The following is a 23,109-nucleotide window of genomic DNA, read 5'->3' as shown; positions in this document are numbered from 1 at the left end:
GTGGAGCAATTGCCAGCAGAATGAGCAAGGCTATTCCCACCTGTAGCATACAACTCAACTCAACTAAACTCAGCTCAACCCATCGGCTCTCCGTGTCGGAGGTTATACCCCGCTCTCATTGGTTTACTGTGGTGTGGCGTTGCGACTTCTATCGAACTATACAGTATTAATGTGGCAGCCCACTCGGCGTCTACTCCCAACTTCAGCTGTAACGTTGTCGCGATAAAGAAGGAAGGGCCCGGGCCGATCGACTGGGACGAAGCGGACCGCTATCACTGCCACGTGCGAATGGAAGAGAGTTAAACGGATCGGGAGGCAAGAGAAAGAGATGGAACAGACGCACGCTGCAGAACCACCTGTGTGCCCCCCTGTGTGCTGGTGATGTCATAGTAGGGTAGAAAACCCCAAGGGGGCCGCATATTCCGCAGCCTTCCACTACGGCGCTTATTTCTCTTTTCTTTCCTTGCGTCCACACAGAAGTGAAACAGTTATTGCGGCTTTCATTTCCTCAAATCTCCTTTGAATTCGATGGAATTCAAGCTGACATCGAGGCAAAACCCTGGCGCTGTCTGTAAAGAAATGTAATGATTTGTCCAGAGAGTTGTGATGTCATCAAGGTCGCGTGACATCAAGGAACCAATTACACGATGACGACAAATTTCCAAATCTAGGCTGCGGCAGTATCGACATCGCATACCGGAGAGGCCACACGTAGCAAGGAGATTTGATTCCACCAACTCAGAGTCAGTAACCAACGCGGTAGCACCACTGAGCCACTGCGGTCGGCCAAGGCAAGACAACGCAGGTGGTGCATGCCATCTGAGGTCTACGCAATGGCGACCCAGATGAGCTGAGCAGAATAGTCGTGGCGCGTCTACAAACCATTTGCAAAGCACAGCTGGCACTGTTGTTTACTGTCATTCACTCAGGGTTATCGTACTGCGCACGTCTATTTTATTCAAATGTAGTGTGCTCTGTAACACAATGTGGCCTCGTATGTGGAAATCCGACCTTCAACTGGCTTTAACGGCGGCACCTCGTGGATGCAGCCGTCGTTGCAACATCAAGTCTGGTATAGTTAATGCGGGTAGCTGCGCAAACACAAGCTGTCGCAAGTACCCGAACGCGTGAAGTTCCTCGTTTATCAGGTCTCAGTGTCAGCCCTCTTAAGCGTGGTTTTCTTTATTTTTAATTTTCTTTTGATCCTGAAAAGCGTGAATAATTGGCAGGGCAATATAAAAAGACACCGAGAGCTTGCAGCAGGACTGACGTGGGCACGGCAGCCGTCGACCCATACAACGCAATTTTCGCCTTCCAGGTACGTGAGACATTATTTTAGACTTCTTTCATAAATGTACTGGAGTGCATATTTTATGTCGCATTGAGAACCCTCAAGTAACGTTCCAGAAAAGCAAAGATGCTCCAATTAGAGCAGTTCCAGTAGTTTGTTTAAAATTGAGGAATTTTCAGGCCGAACGAACCACGGAAATTTTCCTCTTTGTCAAAGGTCTCATTCGTTATGCTGTTATATAGACCCGTCGCAGCGTTTGGAGACTTTTGTTGATGCGGAAGCAGAATTTTAGTGCGCAGAACGCCTCATGCGTGAAATCCGGAACGCTTCGCACCGCTTTAAAACCATTAGAGCATAACGACGAGGAAATTAAAAGTGCGAAAAATTTGCCCTTTAGGCTAACAAGTAAGGGCTTTCAAATTCAGAACAAGAGCGGCAATAAAATAATGCTTCTATTTGGTGATATCAACGTTAATTGCCTCCTTGTTTCTTATTTCGGAATATAAAACATCCAATCTTTTTTTTTGTTTTCAGTTGCCTCTTATGCACAGGAAATCAAATCTTCACCAGGATGCGCCCTTTGCTGAGGTACAGTTTGGTGGTCTTCTTTGTGAAGCTAATAGACGCTGGTGAGTCTCCAGTAGTTTCGATCAAAAACGGAGACGTGCAAGGCCGCGCCGTAGAAGTGCTCGGGAAGACGGTCGAAGTGTACATGGGCATACCCTTCGCCCGGCCACCTGTCGGCAATCTTCGGTTTAAGGATCCTGTTCCAGCCGATCCATGGTCCGGTGTGTACAACGCCACGTCACCCAAGACTGCTTGTATTCAGAAGATCTTCAGCACAGACTTTGCGCCTTATGTCGACCAGTCAGAGGACTGCCTCTACATCAATGTGTGGACACCAGCGAGCTCGAGGCCACTCAAGGCAGTCCTGGTGTGGATACACGGTGGTGGCTTCACATTTGGCTCGGCTTACCAGCACTGGTACGACGGCTCTGCGCTGTCTGCAGACTACGACGTCGTGGTGGTAACCTTCAATTACCGTCTAAATATCTTCGGTTTCCTTAACGCCGCTGTACCGGAAGCACAAGGAAACATGGGGCTCATGGACCAGAATCTGGCGCTGCGATGGGTTCATGACAACATTCGAGCGTTCGGGGGTAACCCGTCAAAGGTTACCGTGTTCGGTGAGAGTGTCGGGTCGTTCAGCGTTAGCGCCCATATTCTGTCTCCCTTGAGCAGGGGCTTATTTCAAAGAGGGATTTTAATGAGCGGCGTTTACGACACTGATGGCCTCGTAGATTCAACCTTTGAAAGCTTGACCAGGGGCAACAAAGTTGCCGAGCTTCTCGGCTGTGCTTCAGTGTACAAAGACCTCTCCTCCTATCCTGCAGAAGTCCTCGAGTGTCTTCGTTCGAAGCCGGCGGAGGAGCTTTGTGACGCCACTTACAACGTCTCGGCAACCAAAGTTTACAATTTCATTCCTTCGCATCCAAATGCGTTCTTTCCCGAGCGCCCCACAGTTGCATTAAGATCAGGCCATTTCGGTAATGTCGACGTCATGCTCGGTGTAAATGCCAATGAGGGTAACTTCATAATCATGTCTTTTCCTGACAGCCGCATTCTATCAGAGGACCTTGAAGACATTAGCGAGGACGAGCTGAGGAGAGTCCTGCGCTTTGTGGCACTTTCTTGGCTTCCTGACAAGTTTGCTCCTACACTGGAGACTTACGTGAACGATACCACCAAAGCCGATAAGCGGACTTTAAGGGAACTGCACACTGAATTTATAGGAGACGCCCAGTTCTTCTGCCCCAGCAAGTTTTTCGCGGAGGACTATTCTGGGTGGGGTAACTCGGTTTACTTTTCAGTATTCGGCTACAGGTCGGCTAAGTTTCCATTCCCGAAGTGGACTGGGGTGCCGCACACAGCCGATATTGTCTTCTACTTCGGAGTTCCGATGCTGACCCCCGAGTTCTTCACCGACGAAGACCGAGACTTCAGTAAGATTGTTATGAAAGCAGTCACAAGTTTCGCCAAGACGGGGTAAGTATTTTTCAATGCTGTACAGTACTGTCGTTGCCAGAAGCCACCAGGCAACGCGCTTTGCTTCTCAGACGAAAGTAGAGCGAGTAGGGCACCCAAAACAAGAAAAGCTCTTGAAAAGTTCTGCAGATTTTGAACATAGGGCTGCCATAAGCGCTCCACAACACTCCTCGGAAGCAGACAAAGCTGCCTGGTTACTTGAGGCAAAGACGTAACTGTGATCAGCATTTCATATTACCTTATTACATGCAAAGCTTTGCCGGGTTTGAACTTTTGTCTAGAAAGGAAGTATATTATGCGCTCAACTAAAACTAAAGGCAGGTTGAATAGGGAAATCTCTCAATTATAAACGTTTCAGAGTAGGGCGTATCGATGCTGATGCGCTTAAGAAATTTAAACGATGTTGGAAATGAAATTTTAGTATACCACGTGAACACCGCCAATTCGCTCAATAGATTGCTTTGTACACACATCCCCACCGTAGTCGAGCCTTTTGTTAAGGCACTTTATGAGGGACCGCTATTATCGGTATTTATGATACATTCCTCGTTTAGGTTCGTTATTCTATTTCTTATCAATGACGCTGGAGATTTGGTGCTGTGTTACTCTTTACCCTCTTTACCCAAACGTCCCATGAATCTGCACTGCATTTGCTCCCGACATTACGTACACCCAGAACATGAGGCTAAGATTTCGAGGGAAGTTACCTTGCAATATCAGTGTTCCTCAAATGCTTAGCGATAAGAGACAACTGCAGGAGCAAATGTCCGCTGAATTCTAGTTTGGGAGTTTGTTTCCTACAAACGAATATCGGAGAAATGCTATGAATTAAAGAGGAAGAGGAAGAGAAACGGCAGGGAGGTTGACCGGAAAAATAATCGGAGCTGGTGCAGCAACGACGCGATGCTCGCCGCCTAAAGTGAAACCTTACACACACAACGTGTGCACTCAGGGCATGTGCTTCATCGCACTCCATTCTACAGCCGCCCCCACCAGTTCTTCCTCCCTGTCGTTTTGTGCAGCTAAGCGACAAAAAACCAACTGATATACGTCGGCCATCATCTACCCGCGCGGCATCGTCGTTTCGACACCGAATTACAGAGCAAGACGTCAATCTGCCGCATGGCTCCATCGTTATGTACGTTGACGCAAGCATCCAGGGCTGCGTAACAACAACGGTAGTTTACTGTCCTTGCAAGTCTGCCCTGAACAAAACATCAATGTTTCGTCTCTCAGAACCTCCTTCCTCCTCCTGTGCGGAGATGCTTGCGGTTCAAGAGGCACTTTGCTCTGTGGCCGCCGTTCCCATGCTACCAACGGCCCGCATCGTCATCTGCACCCACGCTCTTCACGTCACACGCCTACTACGACGAGTCAGTCGCACTCCAGAAATCTGCCAAGACATACATCGTCTAGCGGCACGCATCCCGCAGCAAATCCGTATTGAGTGGGTCCCGCGTGACCTCCTCAGCGCACAAAGCCGCGCAGATTCTGCGACCCGCCTTTCGACCCCAACCTCGTCTTTGCCTCGAGTCCTCACTCTGGATGACACTAGCCTCCTTTTAACAAAAAAGGAACACCTCCGGCGCCGCACACGTGCTCTAATCCCTCCGTGTGCAATAATCCTCCCCCGTGGTCTTACCCGTGCAGAGGTTGCGCTTCGGAGGATACGGGTCGGGTTTGCCCTAACTCCAGCTGTGACACGCAAGTGGCCGCATTTCAAAGATTTTTATACCCGCCCCGGCTGTCCAGTCTGCAATATGAGAGACTGTCAGGCGGATGTCCGCCACCTTTTGTGGGTTTGTCCGGCGCTGAAGCCTACGAGAATTCGGCACCTGGCGGCGGTGGGTCTCTTACCGGGCAATCCGGATTCCTATATTGCCTGGACACAGGGTCCGTGTCATCGTTCACTACTTGATTTCATTAGATCAGCCCACGTTTTTTCATTTATTTAAGCATCTTACTTATCTCTCATTTCATAATCTTTATGCCCTGAGGCAATAAACATCACCTGAAAAAAAAATCGGTTTGCTACCTTGCACAGGGGGAAAAGGGTGAGGGGATAAAAAAAATGAAGGAGAAAGGAGAGTAGCAGGAAACTAAGTCACTAAGAAAACGTCAGCTATCCTTCGGTTAAGTCACAGCCTATCGTGCATGAAAGAAGTTCTCAAAAAGCGCAGCAGTGCCTTGGACAATCGCAACGGCCAGTGGACGAGAATCTTCATTTCCTTCAGTGGGCGTGGATCTATAAGCTCCAGCCCACGGCAGAGAAACGCTCGTTCGGCGCTGTAGGCAGGACATTCACAAATAATGTGGCCTGTAGTCTCGTCACACCCGCAGATGGCACACGCAGGGCTGTCAGCCATTCCACAGGCGACACGGCAAAGTTGCTTCACCTTGTGGTAGGTCGGATGGCAGCCGGAGCTTTAGATCTAGGTCCAAAGATTTTAAACGGGAATTCGAAAATTGTCCCGAATTCCACGCGGCAAGCGTGTTTTCCCGCGAAAGTGCACGAAGCCTACCCCCTGCGTCTGATCTCGAAATGGGGATCGACACAGAATCGCCGTCGTAGTGACTTCGTCCGCGCGGAGATTGCCTGCTATGCCGCTGTGTCCCAGTAGCCCTTGGTAGATAATGTCGCGCCCTTTATTGATGGCAGAGTGATGTAGTTGTCGGACCTCCGCGACCAGTTGTTCATGGGCTCCATGGCGAAGAGCAGCTTATAAGCCTTGGAGGGCTGCGTTGGAATCGATAAAAGTGGACCACTGCTGACGGCGCTGCCGATTGATCTGTTCCACGTCGACACGAAAAGTGGTGAGTTCTTCACCGGCCAAAGTAGTCTTGTGAGCTTTGCGAGCTCTGATTTCTGTAGTTCTTACGGGGATGACCACGGAGCCCGAGGAACTGACGGGGTTCGCTGAGCCGTCGGTGTAGACGGGTACCCGGCCCGCATAGTGCTCGTGGAAATATTCAAGAGTAACTTGTTTCAGTTCTGTTGGCGATAAATTGATCTTCTTTCTGCTACCAGATATTGAAAGAAGCACACGGGGATTGCGCAGGCTCCAAAGTGACGAGGACGGTCAAGAGGCGAGTGTGAACTGGGATGGCTAAATGGCGCGATGTGCATCAATGGTGTTTGTAAACGATGTGCCTGGCCTTGTAATTGGAAGACCGGCAAGATGGTGAGAGGTAACCCCGGAGAGGTGTCGAAAATGTGCCCTCAATGCGTCAGCTGTAATGTAGGCAGGGATCGGATACTCCTGGGCGACGAGTACAGTTGCGGTCGTAGAAGCACATTTCGGCAATCCTAGGCAGGTGCGGAGAGCTTGAGCTTGAAGGCTTTGTAGGCTTCGTGTTTGGTTTTTTGAATGTTTGCAAGTGCAGGGAGGCTGTACCGAAGAAATCCCATAAGGCGTTGTACATAAGCCATAAGGCGTTGTACAGCAACATCATCGACCGCACTGACACCCCCCGGATTGTCCCCCAAGAAAGGCGAGAACGTGAGCAATCGCTGTCAGTCTCTTGTTCATGTATGAAATATGGGTAAATTCCGGTTGATGATTGCTCCCAGAAGCTGATGGCTCTTTTCATAGGGTATTTCTGTGCCGATTATACATACGGTATCATGGGGCATGTTCTTGCGTGTAAACGCAACAAGCGAGCTCTTTTCGGTCGAAATATCTAGGCCTTGCAGGTGGAGGTAGGCCGCAAGAATAGTTGACACCTTTTGAAGTCTCGCTCGTCGAACTTGTTGGCGCGTAACTCCGGATGCCCAGATACAGATGCCGTCCGCAAAGAATGAGAGTTGCGTAGACTGTAGCAGTAAGTCGACAAGGCCTACGACTGTAAGGTTGAACAGCGTTGGGCTAAGCACTCCACCCTGCGGGACTCCGCAGGAAGTGAAATGAGAAGATATTCGTCCATACTGAGTCTGTACAGAGAGAGATCTGTTGGGTAAATAACTGCGTATCCAGCAGAATACGCGACCACCAAGTTCGGCAGCTTCCAGAGCGTCCAAACTAGCCTGGTGAGTTACATTGTCAAATGCGCCCTTTATGTCCAGGACCAAAGCCGCGGTAAAACGCTTCAAATGTTTTTGCCGCTGGACGAATGACACCAGTTGCACCACGTCGTCAAATGAAGGGCGTCCACGCCGAAACCCGGACATTATAGCCGGATATATACGGTAGCGCTCCAGGTACACGTCAATACGTGTAAGCGCCATCCTTTGCAGTACTTTGCCAAGGCAGCTAGAAAGTGCAATTGGATGGTATGATGTCAGGTAAAGAGGGGATTTCCCTAGTTCCAGGAGCGGAACTAGACGACTGCACTTCCACTCGTCTGGAATTGTGCCCCCATTCCATGATTTGTTGTAATACTCCAAAAGTACACGCCTAGCTTCTTGCCCAAGGTTTGCAAGTGCAGAGTAATGCACACCGTCGGGTCCCGGCGATGATGACAGTCTGCAACCAGCCAGCGCGGCGTCAAGTTCCTCCACACAGAAGGGAAGGTCCATCCGAGAATCCCGAGAAAAAGGAACATCGCTGCACAGCAGCGTTGAGGATGGGGTAGATGGCCTTGCTAACCTAGCGCAGAAATCTCCGGCTACCTCGACCTCGCCACGTCGTTGGTAGAGTGTGAGAGACTTGAATAGGTGGAGCTGGCGTGGGGATGTTCGAAGGCCACGAACGTGAATTAAAGAAAATTACTCGTAATCTATGGGACCAGGCGCAAGGACATTCCTTCTGCAAAGCCAGCCTCCTTGCAATCAATTGTATATATGAGTTCGTAAGTACGGTATCCTAACTGCAAGTGACACGGCACTGCAGAGTGCTCTTGAAAAGTTTTGACTATTTAAGCTCTTTAATATGCAATGAAATCTCTGTAAATGGAATTTTTTCAAATTCTTTTCTATCGATATGCTGCCGCCGTGGTCTAGATTTAGAGCTCCACGCGGTGTCCAGGAACCGAACAGATATATTCCGAAGAACCAGAACAAAACACATGGCGTTTGTGTGCGATAGCTGGCAAGAAGTGTTTTCGCTGTCATCATTAACATTATTAAGGCTTATTCGGCAATACTGCACAACTTCAGGAGTTTATTTGTTAGCTGCGTGTGTTGAATAAACAATCGTTTTGGTTCTCACATAGTTATAAAGATAGAGAAAGCTTTCTTGCGCTAACTTATATTTATTCTGTACTTCCACCTTTATCTCTCACGTCAACTTACATCTTCCTTCGTTCTCGTTCTCTTCTCCAAATCAGGATGGTAGGTTATCACGCCTCCGGAACTTGCATCTCCATCCCTCCGGCGATTGTATTCCTTACTACCTGTCGCTGCTGCTGATGACACGTAATTGGCTAGCGGCGCAGCAGTCACTTTCCAAGGGTCTTAGTCGGGCCTCAGCGGTCTAAGCTGACGGAAAACGTCGCCAGGCGAGATAGGCTTGACAAGGGTGCGCGGTTGTACTCAAGAAGAACGGCATGCAAGGGTTCCTTTTGGAACTCAAGTGGCAAAGATATGTAGAAAGGCATCGTATGAGATTTCAGTGCCTTATTAATACACTGCTATTTATTTTGGAGTTTCGACGACAATATAATATCATGATCATCATCAGCCTGACTACGCCCACTGCAGGGCAAAGGCCTCTCCCATGACTCTCCAATTAACCCTGTCCTTTGGCAGCTAAGGCCACCGCAACCCCGCAAACTTCTTAATCTCACCCACCCACCTAACTTTCTGCCAACCTCTGCTACGCTTGCCTTCTATGAAAAATATAGACGGGAGCAAATAAAGTCATCGAAATCTGGAACACAAGACCGGCACTCTCGGAACGTCCAGACGTCTGCTGCATCCGGTTATTGCTAAGGCGATGCTTGTGTGTGCAAAAGCAGACTGAGGTGTTATTGCTCTGTGCGTGACAGGAGCCGCGTTCGTCGCGCGATATAGTTGCGTGGTTTCTCCCATGACGGGTAGCAGGGATTCAGGAAGCTTGCTACAAAAAGAGGTGTTTCCGGTCATGCAGAAAAAATTTCCCTTCATGTGCGTATCAGCCATGTTGAGATTTGTTGGATCTCGGGGAGCTACATTATGGGTCGGTGGACAAGCGTGTTCGTCGGATATTGACAAAAAAAAAAAGAAGGAAGTGATCGCAGCGCTCGCCTCAAATGTTTTTCTTTTGTAGTGCCACTTGATTCGCTTGGCCCAAAGTCAGGAAAATCGGAACGTTCTGCTGGAGAAGGCGACATTATGAAAGAGCTGGCGGGCTTGATCACACAACTTGTGTGAAATTTCAGTGCAGGTAGTTAAAATCTGAACAAGCTCAGGATGCGTCGAATGTGAATACCGTCGCAAGAGAGTCCATGTTTACCGTTGCGACAAAGAAGTGGTTGTCTTTGTGTTTACTTTGTAACAGCCTTTATAAAAGTGTATGTGCAGTATGATCAGCGCAGCTAAATAATATGGCGAGTAGCCTGCCGAATTTAGCGGCAGTTGTTATTCAGGGAATTTACGCACATCTGTTCTTATATATCCTCCAACCATCTAATTGTACGGTGTCCTGCCTCCAGAACGCCAGTCATCGATGGAGTTGAATGGCCAGGCTACACGCCAGAAGATCCAGCAGCGCTCTGGCTCCAGCCTGGAAATTATTCGTTGCACCGGAATATCGGGCAGAAGAACTGTGATTTCTGGAAGAAGTATTTAATGTGAGTTCCTGGATGGGGCAATAAACACATCAGTTTCTCGAAAGCAATTACAGAGTTTCATATTGGTGATCACTGAGGGAAGACAAGCACGACCCTTGTTGACTCTGTAAATTACTACAAATATTCATCCTTGGAATGGTTCTTTCTATCAAATAGCATTTATTTACATTTCCTTATTTACAAGTTGTTTGCCGTATAGACAGGTTTTTTTAGGAACTTCAGTTTTTAAAATGTAAGCAACACTCAACATAGTATTACTCAGCATGCCGGTACGCTTGCTCCAACGTTTTCGATCCCTTGGCAAAAAAAGAAACGGAGTTCGCGTCAGTCTCTGCCTTAAGGGTATGACGCGATAGCTTTAAAGGGCAAATACCCATAAATGGGCAATTCTCATTCTCTATATTGCATTCATAGATCGCCGGGAGTCTTCATATCCGTCCTGGCGCAATGGTTAAACGGTTAAGGTTAACCCCCGACAGGTGGTAGCGACGGTGAAAACTTTATCGAAGCAAATATGTTCAGTCCTCTAGGAATCTGGGCCCCCGCGCGGCCCTACCCGTGATCAATTATTTCAAACAAAAGTTTCAAACACAGCCACCAGTGGGGCTTGTGAGACCAAGGTTGCTCTTCCCGAGAAACCTCTGGTGACGAATAGTTCGAGAGTATTAGTTTCATGTACGTAGAGCTCAAACGGGTAACCGGTGCGCATGCGCAGAAGGCAAAGGGTCTGCTTGAGTCTCACTGACGGACGTAAGATTCGGATTTCATCGCTGTGGTCTTTGCGTTTTTTGCACATGTAGCGTTGACAACATGGCGACGCCCTACCCGCCCGCTTCACAGCGATAGCAGCTTCGTCGCTAATCCCTCGACGCGATATCGTGCTCTGAACTGTTGTATTCGCCTTCAATTTGCCCATTCTTACCCTCGCAAAAAGTTTCAAGAGACAAATTGTTGTTGTTTTTCAGAGAGAAGGGTGATTTTCCAGCTGTTAAGCCTGACGATGTAGCGCAGATGGTGGCGCCGCACACCGGCGAGGGTGAGAAACGTCACTGAGATGATCGGCGCGAGCAGGCGTGAGTGCGGCAGCTAGGACAATGCAGTTTTTCACTATGTTTGTTCGTGCTGCGCGTCAGCGGCGTTTTCAGGCTGTGTGCGAAGGAAACTAGAACGTACAAGAGCAACAGGGTGTGCTGCGTGCCGCAGTGCACGAACCGGGCAGTGCGGGGACGAACAAGTCGGCATTCTTTTCCCGCTGACGCCCGTCTGAAGAAGCAGTGTGTGATTAGGCTGAGCATCGGGAAACGTGTGACACGGCCGATGAAGGTGTGCAGTGCCCACTTTGCGAAGAACGACTTCTATTGGAGCCGTATTGGTAAGCGAGGCGATATTCATCTAACTATTACGCTAGCTCAAATAGACTGTCTAGCGCCAATATTTCTACAGTGTGTGTGAGCGAGGAATGAGCGATCGACAAATGCAGATCTCACAATGTGGAACGGAGCTGCAATGAAATGCGACGATGAGCGCGCTCGATATGGAAGCAGGGAAGTTAGTGTCAAGCTGTTGCTTTGTATAAATGGAGAATCGTGTGATCTTTTCTGCCCACTAACAGCTGCTCTTTAGTATGACGGTACCCGGCGCGGGGGTTCAGTGGCTTTGGCGTTCGGGTGATGATGGCAAGGTCGCGGGCTAAATGTAAAAAATGCCCTTGTGCTGTGCAATGTGAGCGCACGTTAAACAACCCTACATGGTCTACATTAATTCAGAGCCCTTCACTACAGCGTCTCTCATAGCCTGAGTCGCTCTCAGACGTTAAATCCTAGAAACGAAAGCAAATACTGCAACTGCTCGCAAACGACAATGATTTTCATTACAGTTTTCGTGCAAGACTTTCTCCCGTAATGACGCTGCCAGCGGAAACATCGTTACGTGTGCTGCAAACGTGTACGTACGCTGCCAAAAACGTAGTAAATGCATACCCAGCAATTCTGGGCAAAATAATTTGTCAGCAGGAAACCATTTATGAACGCAATCTTTTCATATAATGCGAAATTGCACTATAACAATCATTATAACTACAGATAAACCGACGGCAGTCTTGATTTTCTTATTAACGTTTTTGCTATCGTCAAAAGCGTTCCTAATTGGTTTTCTATGGGAGCCTTATATGTTCGATGCAACCGATGGAGACACTTTAAAAGAAACCTCTTGCTACATATAAAAAAATGGACCATTACAATCAATATTACCATGAAAGTGGCGCACAATTTTGCAATTTTCAAAATATTTGTCCGAAATTGCTGGACTTGTACATACTCGATGACATTTGTACATCAGTCGAGTGGCGTGCTGCGGAGCAATTGAACTGAACCCATATCGGAGCTGCTTTTTTACGGCCAAGGCAATCATGGCCGCGTGGTTATTTCTGCTCGGCTGCGCTCGTGCGCAAATATCAGTACGTGTTTTAGGATTTCGCTTCATTTCATCCGCCGCTGCATGCATGCTCTTTTTACACTGCGCGCATTGGCCCTATTCGGGCAACGCTTAAGACCGCACTGCCTATGAAACGAGATTGTGCCTCGGTTACCGCATGCGGCGCCTAACTTCGTGCGGCTTCTGCTTCAGGTGCGATGTTTGCAAGCACAGGCCTTGCACTGTCACAGACGCAGGGAAGCAATCCTTTAAGCCACAGCAAATGAGGTGGCCAGCGTTCAGGACTTCTTCGCCTTCAACAAGCACCAGATTATCGTCTTCTCTTGTCCAATATGTTTCATTATGTGTCCCAGACCCAATGACCATGTAAAAGACGGCGGCATGGTTGTTTGCGAGCGAAGTGCACAACGAAAAGACCGGCCGAACGCTGCGCTCATGGAATAGTCCTGCTATACGGCCGCACGGAGCATCTCCCCGGGAGCAATACTGGATTGCCACACGCGCCACCTATAGCCCGTAGAACTTCCGAACAGCAATGCTCCGACGCAGTTCGACTGGATTGGTTTTGAGTAGTCTTGTATTAGAGTGGCCACAGTAGTGTCTGTATATGTTATTAGATGGCGCTATGAACAACGCGCTGCGTTCGTCGCGTACGTATAACTAAAAGTGTTTTAAATGACCGGAGCGTAGGCTATGTGGACTACTCACGTTTGCGTACGTGAGCTCTGTAGGGCCACAGGACGGACGGACGGACGGACGGACGGAAGGAAGAAAGGAAGGAAGGAAGGTTTGGTTTTATGGGGGTTTAACGTCCCAAAGCGACTCAGGCTATGAGAGACGCCGTAGTGAAGGGCTCCGGAAATTTCGACCACCTGGGGTTCTTTAACGTGCACCGACATCGCTCAATACACGGGCCTCTGGAATTTCGCCTCCATCGAAATTCGACCACCGCGGCCGGGATCGAACCCGCGTCTTTCGGGCCAGCAGCCGAGCGCCATAACCACTCAGCCACCGCGGCGGCTGAAGAAGGAAGGAAGGAAGGAAGGAAGGAAGGAAGGAAGGAAGGAAGGAAGGAAGGAAGGAAGGAAGGATGGATGGATGGATGGATGGATGGATGGATGGATGGATGGATGGATGGACAAATGGACGGACGGACGGACGGATAGATGGATGGATGGATGGATGGATGGATGGATGGATGGATGGATGGATGGATGGATGGATGGATGGATGGATGGATGGATGGATGGATGGATGGATGGATGGATGGATGGACAAACGGACGGACGGACGGACGGACGGATGGATGGATGGATGGATGGATGGATGGATGGATGGATGGATGGATGGATGGATGGATGGATGGATGGATGGATGGATGGATGGATGGATGGATGGATGGACAAACGGACGGACGGACGGACGGATGGATGGATGGATGGATGGATGGATGGATGGATGGATGGATGGATGGATGGATGGATGGATGGATGGATGGATGGACAAACGGACGGACGGACGGACGGACGGATGGATGGATGGATGGATGGATGGATGGATGGATGGATGGATGGATGGATGGATGGATGGATGGATGGATGGATGGATGGATGGATGGATGACCTTCTGGTCTGTATTGCGTTAAAGCACTTTTGGAATCCTGTTTTAGGAATACACAATTTTTGCATACTTTCGTGCGAACTCTTATGACTAGGGGTTTTGGAATCGACATTTCCTTGTAATACTTTAGACTGGTTCAGGCAAATCGCACCGCAGAACATTCTGTCAGCGTGCAGTAATATATCCGCTTTTTGCAACTGTCTCTTCCGCAGGAATTTGTTGATTTAGCCTAGTATTTAAGATGCACACAAAAGAAAAAAGAAAGCCTGTGGAGCACCATGTTTGCATATGAAGCAACTGTGTGCTAAAAGAAAAAAGTTCTGTAATGCTTGAGTAATGCTTCAACGTTTCAACAACGTTTCACCAACATTTCGGGTAAAGCTGCGCTGATACTTCCTACTTTTACTTGCCTTTTAGATTCTCTTTTTTTTCTCATTCTTACTTAATTTTTCCTAATTTTAATTTTTATTTCTTAATCTTATATTTTTTATTTTCTATCTGCATTTACTTTTTTTGTACTGGGTATTACTACCTGGCGCTCCTTTGCCGTACTTGGCTCTAAGGAAATGGCAGTGGTGTTTATGTCCTTATAATAGCTTGCATGTCAAGCATGTGGGTAAGTGGCTGAATGGTCAAAGAAAAATTGCAAACACCTAAACTCGAGTTAGGAACCCGAACGCGAAGCCGTTACAAATCACTTAGCCCTCAATCGCAGCTCTTCAAGCACCATTGCATTAAGCACGAATCTGTCTTCCAGCTTCTTTGTTTATGAGAAGCGCTACTTCAACGCTTCTTGTCCCCCCTCCTTTGCAACCACATTAAACAGTGGAAACTTTCCATACGGTCCGACTGCTGCGCAACTTGAAGAACCTCGCCGACCCCTCGGCTCTCTGTGTCGGACGTCATACCCCGCTCTCATTGGTTTACTGGGGTGTGACGGTGTGACCTCTATCGAACAACCCTTAATTAATGTGACCGCGCGCTCAGCTTTTCCTCCGAACTTCAGCTCGAACATTGTTGCGTTCTAGAACAAAAGTGCACGGGCCGGTCGACTGGGACGAAGCGGGCTGCTATCACTGCTATCAATAGAAGAGAGTTGAACGGATTGGGAGGCAAGAGAAAGAGATAGAACAGGCGCACGCTGCAGAACCACCTGTGTAGCCCCCTGTGTGCTGGTTATGTCAGTGTAGGGTAAAAACCACAGGAGGGCCGCATATTCCGCAGCCATCCACTACGGCGCTTATTTCACTTTTTTCCTTCCTTCACCCCCTTCATTCGTTCTCTGAAGGCGTGGCCGAAGCGTCCACAGAGAAGTTTCACAGTCACTGCGCCTTTCCTTTCCTCAAATCTATTTTTAGCGTTCAGGCTGTTGCCCCGCCGCGGTGGCTCAGTGGTTAGGGCGCTCGACTACTGATCCGGAGTTCCCGGGTTCGAACCCGACCGCGGCGGCTGCGTTTTTATGGAGGAAAAACGCTAAGGCGTCCGTGTGATGAGCGATGTCAGTGCACGTTAAAGATCCCCAGGTGGTCGAAATTATTCCGGAGCCCTCCACTACAGCACCTCTCTCTTCCTTGCTTCTTTCACTCCTTCCTTTACCCTTCCCTTACGGCGCGGTTCAGGTGTCCAACGATATATGAGGCAGATACTGCGCCATTTCCTTTCCCCCCAAAAACCAATTATAGTATGTTCAGGCTGACATCGTGGCAAAACCCGGGTGTTCTCTGTCACGAAATCTAGTGATTTGTCGAGAGAGTTGTGGTGTCATCAAGGTCGCGGGGCATCAAGGAACCAATCACACGATGTCGACAAATTTCCAACTCTACCAACAAGGGAGAAGCTGGGAGGCTGCGGCAGTATCGACATCACTTACTGGAGATGGCAAACGTGCAGGAACCGTTAGAGTGTGAGCTGGGCGGAGTACGTAATGAAAGAATAAAATAAAACCCGTGACGACCGCGAGTGGGCTTTAAATTCGCGGCGGCGCGCACAGACCATCTTCACTGGCTACCGCAATAGACCGCTACGCCATCGCAGTAGCTAAAAACCCCGCGTGTTTAACTGTCAGTCTCTGCCGCTGTGATTTGAATGTCGTCGTGTGCATCAACTTTCGTCCTTGAGCGAAGAATCCACAACACACCACTACCACGTTTTGATCTCTAGGTGCGTTAAGCAGCGTCATAATTTTTTTATTTCCTTTTTATTTCGTTTTGAGGAAACAAAACGCACATTAACTGTATCACTGTCAGATGTTAAAGGGCACCTCAACCGCGCTATGAGCGAAGGAATAAAGCAGGGAATGAAAGAATGAAGAGAGAAAAGGTGGCAGTATTGGGAGGCTCCGGATTAATTTCGACTGCTTGGTATCCGGTAACGCAGATTGTCACTGCCATCGCGCATAACATGGGCGTTTTTTGCACTACCCATCCATTAGGAAATTGCCACTGCTGCGGAGATTCAATACCACGTACTCAGGGTCAGTATCCGAACGTGGTAGCAGCATTGAGCTACTGCGGAGGGTCAACGTAAGACATCGCAGGTTGTGCATGACGTGCGAGGACCACGCAATGGCCACCGACATGCGCTGAGCAGAACAATCGCGGCGTGTCTAAAACCATATGCAAAGCACAGCTGCCAATCCTGTTCACTATCATTCACTCAGTGTGATCGTCCCGCGCACTTATTTTGTAGCGAAAGCTGCACTAGTCTAGTCAGCAGCGCATTTCAGGCGGTCCGCGCTAGTCACTTCTGCGCGTGCGCCGTAGCCATGGCAACCAGCTGCGCCGAGTCGGAGGTTTTCGCCGCGCACCGCCGCCTCGCTGTCTCTATGCAGTGCCGCGCGTGACGTCATCGCTTATCTATGCACCTTACTGCGCACGCGCAATGCTCAGCGGCTGCGCCGCGGCTGAGATTATAAGCCGCGGAGCGGCCGCTCGCCTTAGGAGAAGGCGCAATCTAAGAAGAAGACGAGGCTGGTGGAAGGTGAAGACGCTTGGCGAGAAGTTCTTCACGTGTACCTCGGGCGTCTCCGACACGCCCGTAGCTCTTCACGCTTCATTCTTACGTACACAGGCAGCCTCACGCCAGGCAATGACTTCAGGGTCGGTAGAAGCAGCTTCCCGTAGGCTCTGAAGATGCCGCTTGCTATACACGCGGCTACCAGCCGCGTATTCTCCTTCTATTGCGCCTTCTCCCAAGGCGAGTGGCCGCTACGTGGCTCATATCCACCACCGCTGCGCAGCCCCTAAGGGCATAGCACATGCGCCCTTCCTTGCCTCAAAATCGTCGGCGTCTAGAACGTTCTCAGAACGCCGACAGCTTTCGCTTTGTATATCCTTGATTAGCTCAGCTAATCCACATTCATTTTATTATCCAAATTTCGTGTACGCTGCAACACAATGCGGCCTAATGTGTGGAAATTTGACCTTCAACTGGCTTTAACGACGGCACCTAGTGGATGCAGCCGTCCTTGCAACAAGAAGTCCGGTATGTTAATGCGGGAACCTGAGCAAACACAAGGCGCCGAAACTGTCCGAACGCGTGAAGTTCCTCATTTATCAGGTCTCAGTGTCAGATCTGTTATGCGTGGTTTCCTTTTTTAAAATCTTCTTTTGCTCTTGAGAAGCGTGAATAATTGGTAGGGCAATATAAAAAGGCACCGACAGCTTGCACCAACCGCAAAGCAGGACTGACGTGGCGCCGGCAGCCGTCGATCGATACAGCGCCATTTTCGCCTTTCAAGTACGTGAGATGCTGTTTTCGAATTCTTGCATAAACGTACTGGTGTGCACATTTTCATGACGCATTGGCAATCATCAAGTCCAGTTGCAGTGAAGCAGATGCTCCCATTACAGCAGTTCTAATAGTTTATTTAAAAATGAGGAATTTTCAGGCCGAACAGGCTACGGAAATTTGCCTCTGTCAAAGTTCTTGCACTTTCTGCTAACTGTTATATATACCTGTCGCAGCGTATGCAGACTTTTCTTGATGCGCAAGAAGAATTTTAGTGCTCAGAACGTAACACGCATGATGCCTGAAATCCGGAACTCTTCACTCCACTCCAGAAGCATTACAGCATAATCATGAGGTAATTAGATGTGAGCAAAATTTGCACTTTAGGCTAACAATTTAGGTCTTTGAATTTCAGAACAATAGCGGCAATAAAATATTTGGTCTCTATTTGGTGACATCAACGCTAATTTTCTCCGTATATTTTACATATGGATATGAAACATACCATCTTTTTTCGTTTTCAGTTGCCTCTTATGCACAGAAAATCAAGTATTCACCAGGATGCGCCCTTTGCTGAAGTACAGTTTGGTGGTCTTCTTTGTGAAGCTAATAGACGCTGGTGAGTCTCCAATAGTTTCGATCAAAAACGGAGACGTCCAAGGCCGCGCCGTAGAAGTGCTCGGGAAGACGGTCGAAGTGTACATGGGCATACCCTTCGCCCGGCCACCTGTCGGCAATCTTCGGTTTAAGGATCCTGTTCCAGCCGATCCATGGTCCGGTGTGTACAACGCCACGTCACCGAAAACTGCTTGCATTCAAAAGATCTTCACCAAAGAGTTTGCGCCTTATGTCGAACAGTCTGAGGACTGCCTCTACATCAATGTGTGGACCCCAGCGAGCTCGAGGCCACTCAAGGCAGTCCTGTTCTGGGTACACGGTGGTGGCTTCACGTTTGGCTCGGCTTACCAGCACTGGTACGACGGCTCTGTTCTGGCCGCAGACTACGACGTCGTGGTGGTCACCTTCAATTACCGTCTAAATATTTTCGGTTTCCTTAACGCCGCTGTACCGGAAGCACAAGGAAACATGGGGCTCATGGACCAGAACTTGGCGCTGCGATGGGTTCATGACAATATTCAAGCGTTCGGGGGTAACCCGTCAAAGGTTACCGTATTCGGAGAGAGTGCCGGCTCGTTCGCCGTTAGCACACATATTCTGTCTCCCCTTAGCAGGGGTTTCTTTCAAAGAGTGATTTTAATGAGCGGCGTTTACGACACTGATGGCCTCGTAGATTCAACCCTTGAAAGCTTGACAAAGGGCAACAAAGTTGCCGAGCTTGTCGGCTGTGCTTCAGCTTACAAAGACCTCTCCTCCTATCCTACAGATGTCCTCGACTGTCTCCGCTCGAAGCCGGCGGAGGAGCTTTGTGACGCCACTTACAACGTCTCGGCAGCCAAGGTTTACAATTTCATTCCTTCGCATCCGAACGCATTCTTTCCCGAGCGCCCCACAGTTGCAATAAGATCAGGTCATTTGAACCATGTCGACGTCATGCTGGGAATAACTTCCGATGAGGGTAACTTCATAATCGTGGCTTTTCCTGACACCCGCATTTTATCAGAAAACCTTGAAGACATTAGTGAGGACGAGCTGAGGAAAGTATTGCGCTTTGTGGCACATTCTTGGCTTCCTGACAAGTTTGCTCCTACACTGGAGACTTACGTGAACGATACCACCAAAGCCGATAAGCGGACTTTAAGGGAACTGCACACTGCATTTATAGGAGACGCCCAGTTCATCTGTCCCATGAAGTTTTTCGCAGATGACTTTTCTGGGTGGGGTAACTCGGTTTACTTTTCAGTACTCGGCTACAGGTCGGCTATGTATCCGTTCCCGAAGTGGGTTGGGGTGCCGCACACAGCCGATATTGTCTTCTACTTCGGAGTTCCGATCATGACCCCTGAGTACTTCACAGACGAAGACCGGGAATTCACCAAGATCGTGATGAAAGCAATCACAAGTTTCGCCAAGACGGGGTAAGTATTTTTCAATGTCGTAGAGTAGCGTCGTTGGCAGAAGCAAGCAGGCAACGCGGTTTGCTGCTAAGGCGCAAGTAGAGCAATTAGGGCAACCCTAAAGAAAGAAAAGCTCTTGAAAAGTTCTGGAGATTTTGTGCATAGGGATGTCATAACGGCTCCACAACAAGCCTCGGAAACAAACAAAGCTGCCTGGTAATTTCAGAAAAAAACGTAACTGTGATCAGCATTACATGTTATCTAATTGCATGCAAAGCTTTGCCGCGTTTTAACTTTTGTGTAGAAAGGAAATATATTATGTGCTCAACTAGAACTAAAGGCAGGTTGAATAACGAAATCTCAATCATAAGCGTTTCAGAGTAGGGCATATCCATGCTTATGCGCTTAAGAAATTTAAGCACTGTTGCAAGCGAAACTAGAATATATCACGTGAACTTCGCCAATTCGTTCATTAGGGTGCTTTGCACAGCCCCGCCACAGCCATGTCTTGTACGAAGGCACCGTAAGAGGGCCCGATTTTATCCGTATTTGTGATACGGATATCCGCATTTATCGTCGTTTAGATTGGTGAAGCTATTGCTTATCAAACACGCTGAAAACTTGGTGCTGCGATACTCTTTACCCAAACCACCGGTGGTATACATGACATTTGCTCCCGACGGTACGTAGTGCACCCAGCACAAGAGGCTATTATTCCAAGGGAAGGGGCTTTGCAATATCAATGTTACTCATATGTTTAGAGATAAGAGTACTGCAGGATCTCACGTCCACTCATTACTAGCTTGGGCGTTTGTTTCCTAAAAACGAAGATCGGAGAAATGCTATGTTTTAAAGGGAATTACTGGTAATCTATGGCAAGTACATTTCTAGCAAATGTAGCCTCCTTGCAAGCAATTCTTTTCATAAGCTCATCAATAGGGTATTCTACCTGCAAGAGACGCGTCACTGTGCAGTGTTCTTGGACAATCGTGACTACTTAAGCTTTTTAGTATTAAATGAAATCTCTAAATGGATGTTCTTCGAATTCTTCTCCACCGATATGTCGCCGCCGCGGTCTGGATTTAGACCTCCACCCGGTGTCCAGGAACCAAACAGATATATTCGCAAGAAGCAGAACAAAACGCATGGCGTTTATGTGCGAGAGCTAGCGAGAACTGTTTTCGCTGTCATCATTATCAGCACCATCAAGTCTGAGTTCAGGAGTTCCCTGGTTAGCTGTGTATATTGAACACAACGATAGTTTTTGTTCTTACATATTTACGGAGGTGCGCTAAGCTGTCTTGCTCTAAATTATATTTATTCTGTACTTCCACCTTTATCCCTCCCTTCATTTTATTCCTTTCTGTTCTTTACATCTTCCTTCGATCGCGCTCTCTTCTCTAAATCAGGATGGTAAGTCAGCACGCCTCCGGAACTTGCATCTCCATCCCTCCGGTGATTGCATTCGTTACTACCTGTCGCTGCTGCTGACGAAACGATATTGGCTAGCGGCGCAGTAATAACGTTCCTAAGCTCTAAGCCATACTTCAGCGGGCGAAACTGAGGGAAAACGTCGCCAGGGGAGATAGGCTTGATAAGGGGGCGCGGATGGACTCAAGAAGAAAGGCTTGCAAGGGTTCCTCCCGGAACGCAAACGGCAAAGTTATGTAGAAAGGTGTCGTATAAAGTTTGAGTCCCTATTCATACACTTGTATTTACTTTAGAGTAAATAGCACTTTAGGACAATAAAACTTTGGCGAAAATATAAGATAGACGAGGGCAAATAAAGTCGTCAGTATCTGAAACCTGTCCAAAAAGGCCAGCACTCTAAGGACATCAAGGCTTCTACTGCATCCGGTTATTGCTAAGGCGATGGTGGTGTGTGCAAAATGAGGCTGAGGTGTTATTGCTCTGGGCGTGACAGGAGCCGCGTTCGTCGCGGTGAGATAGTTGCGTGGTTTCTCCCATGACGGGTAGCAGGGATTCAGGAAGCTTGCTACAAAAAGAGGTGTTTCTGGTCATGCAGAAAGCCTCTACCTTTGATGTGCGTATCAGCAATGTTGAGGTTTGTTGGATCTCGGGGAGCTACATTATGGGGCGGTTGAAAAGCGTGTTCGTCGGATGTTGACAGAAAAAAAAAAGGAAGTGATCGTAGCGCTCGCGTCAAATGTTTTTCTTTTGTAGTGCCACGTTATTCACTTGGACCGAAGCCAGGAAAATCGGAACGTTCTGCTGGAGAAGGCGACATTATGAAAGAGCTGTCGGGCTTGATCACACAACTTGTGTGAAGTTTCAGTGCAGGTAGTGAAATTCTGAACAAGCTCAGGATGCGTCGAATGTGAATACCGTCGCAAGAGAGTCCATGTTTATCGTTTCAACAAGGAAGTAGTTGTCTTTGTGTTTACTTTGTAACAGCCTTTATAAAACTGTATGTGCAGTATGATCAGCACAGCTAAATGATATGGCGAGTAGCCTGCCGAATTTAGCAGTTGTTTTTATTCAGGGAATTAACGCACATCTGTTCTTATATATCCTCCAACCATCTAATTGTACGGTGTCCTGCCTCCAGAACGCCAGTCATCGATGGAGTTGAATGGCCAGCCTACACGCCAGAAGATCCAGCGGCGCTCTGGCTCCAGCCTGGAAATTATTCGTTGCATCGGAATATCGGCTGCAGGAATTGCGATTTCTGGAAGAAGCACTTAAAGTGAATTCCTGGATGGGGCAATAAACACATCAGTTTCTGAAAGTCAATAAATGAGTTTCATATTGATGATCGCTGAGGGCAGACAAGCACAGACCTTCTTGGTTTCTTAAGTTACTGTAAATAATCATCTTCAAAATGGTAATTTCCATCAAATGGCAATTTATTTGCATTGCCTAACTTACAGCTAATTTACCGTATGCCTAGGTGCACACCCATGCATGTTTTCGTGCCAGTGCCCTACACACAGTTGATAACTCTACTAAACCGACTAACTCCTCTAAGCTGTTGACGATAGTGAACAAAGAGTGATTAGCTAGTAGGCAGTGAGCACATGGTGCTTCCCGGTCTGCACTCTGCATAGCCATGAAACATTGTGCAGCAATGCCTTTAATTGCTCAACTACACATAATACCAGTCACATCACGCCCCTGCTCTCCGTACTCTGTACTTAGTTAACTAATTTTAATAATATTATAATAAGAAGAATACTGTTTAATTCTATCGAGATGATGGAGGAGGCTGTAAGTAAAAGCTGCTTGAAAACGGTAGCTTGACAAGGA

General features: G+C 48.2%; 2 protein-coding genes across 2 annotated transcripts; both read left to right on the top strand.

Moving 5' to 3' along the window:
* The first annotated feature begins 1,267 nt into the window (after positions 1-1,267).
* On the top strand, positions 1,268-10,054 carry LOC144130460 (acetylcholinesterase-like). Its single transcript, XM_077664380.1, has 3 exons — positions 1,268-1,318; positions 1,826-3,337; positions 9,908-10,054. Exons 2-3 carry the CDS (start codon positions 1,863-1,865, stop codon positions 10,047-10,049), a joined length of 1,617 nt encoding a protein of 538 aa, XP_077520506.1. The 5' UTR covers positions 1,268-1,318; positions 1,826-1,862; the 3' UTR covers positions 10,050-10,054.
* Positions 10,055-11,222: 1,168 nt separating this feature from the next.
* LOC144130459 (acetylcholinesterase-like) lies at positions 11,223-22,569 on the top strand. Its single transcript, XM_077664379.1, has 4 exons — positions 11,223-11,417; positions 18,352-18,446; positions 19,212-19,863; positions 22,412-22,569. Exons 2-4 carry the CDS (start codon positions 18,389-18,391, stop codon positions 22,551-22,553), a joined length of 852 nt encoding a protein of 283 aa, XP_077520505.1. The 5' UTR covers positions 11,223-11,417; positions 18,352-18,388; the 3' UTR covers positions 22,554-22,569.
* Positions 22,570-23,109: the final 540 nt, after the last annotated feature.

This window comes from Amblyomma americanum, chromosome 4 (genome assembly GCF_052857255.1).
Source record: "Amblyomma americanum isolate KBUSLIRL-KWMA chromosome 4, ASM5285725v1, whole genome shotgun sequence".
In the NCBI taxonomy this organism is placed as follows: Eukaryota; Metazoa; Arthropoda; class Arachnida; order Ixodida; family Ixodidae; genus Amblyomma; species Amblyomma americanum.
Note: the sequence above shows the minus strand (reverse complement) of the source record. Positions and strands in the feature narration are given on the sequence as shown.

What these genes read in the sequence shown, in the direction of transcription:
- LOC144130460 (XM_077664380.1), top strand. Translation starts at nt 1,863, where the DNA reads ATGCGCCCTTTGCTGAGGTACAGTTTGGTGGTCTTCTTTGTGAAGCTA. An exon ending in ACAAGTTTCGCCAAGACGGG is followed by an intron (nt 3,338 to 9,907) that starts GTAAGTATTTTT and finishes TCCTGCCTCCAG; the next exon opens with AACGCCAGTCATCGATGGAG.
- LOC144130459 (XM_077664379.1), top strand. Translation starts at nt 18,389, where the DNA reads ATGCGCCCTTTGCTGAAGTACAGTTTGGTGGTCTTCTTTGTGAAGCTA. An exon ending in TGTGAAGCTAATAGACGCTG is followed by an intron (nt 18,447 to 19,211) that starts GTGAGTCTCCAA and finishes CCTATCCTACAG; the next exon opens with ATGTCCTCGACTGTCTCCGC. An exon ending in ACAAGTTTCGCCAAGACGGG is followed by an intron (nt 19,864 to 22,411) that starts GTAAGTATTTTT and finishes TCCTGCCTCCAG; the next exon opens with AACGCCAGTCATCGATGGAG.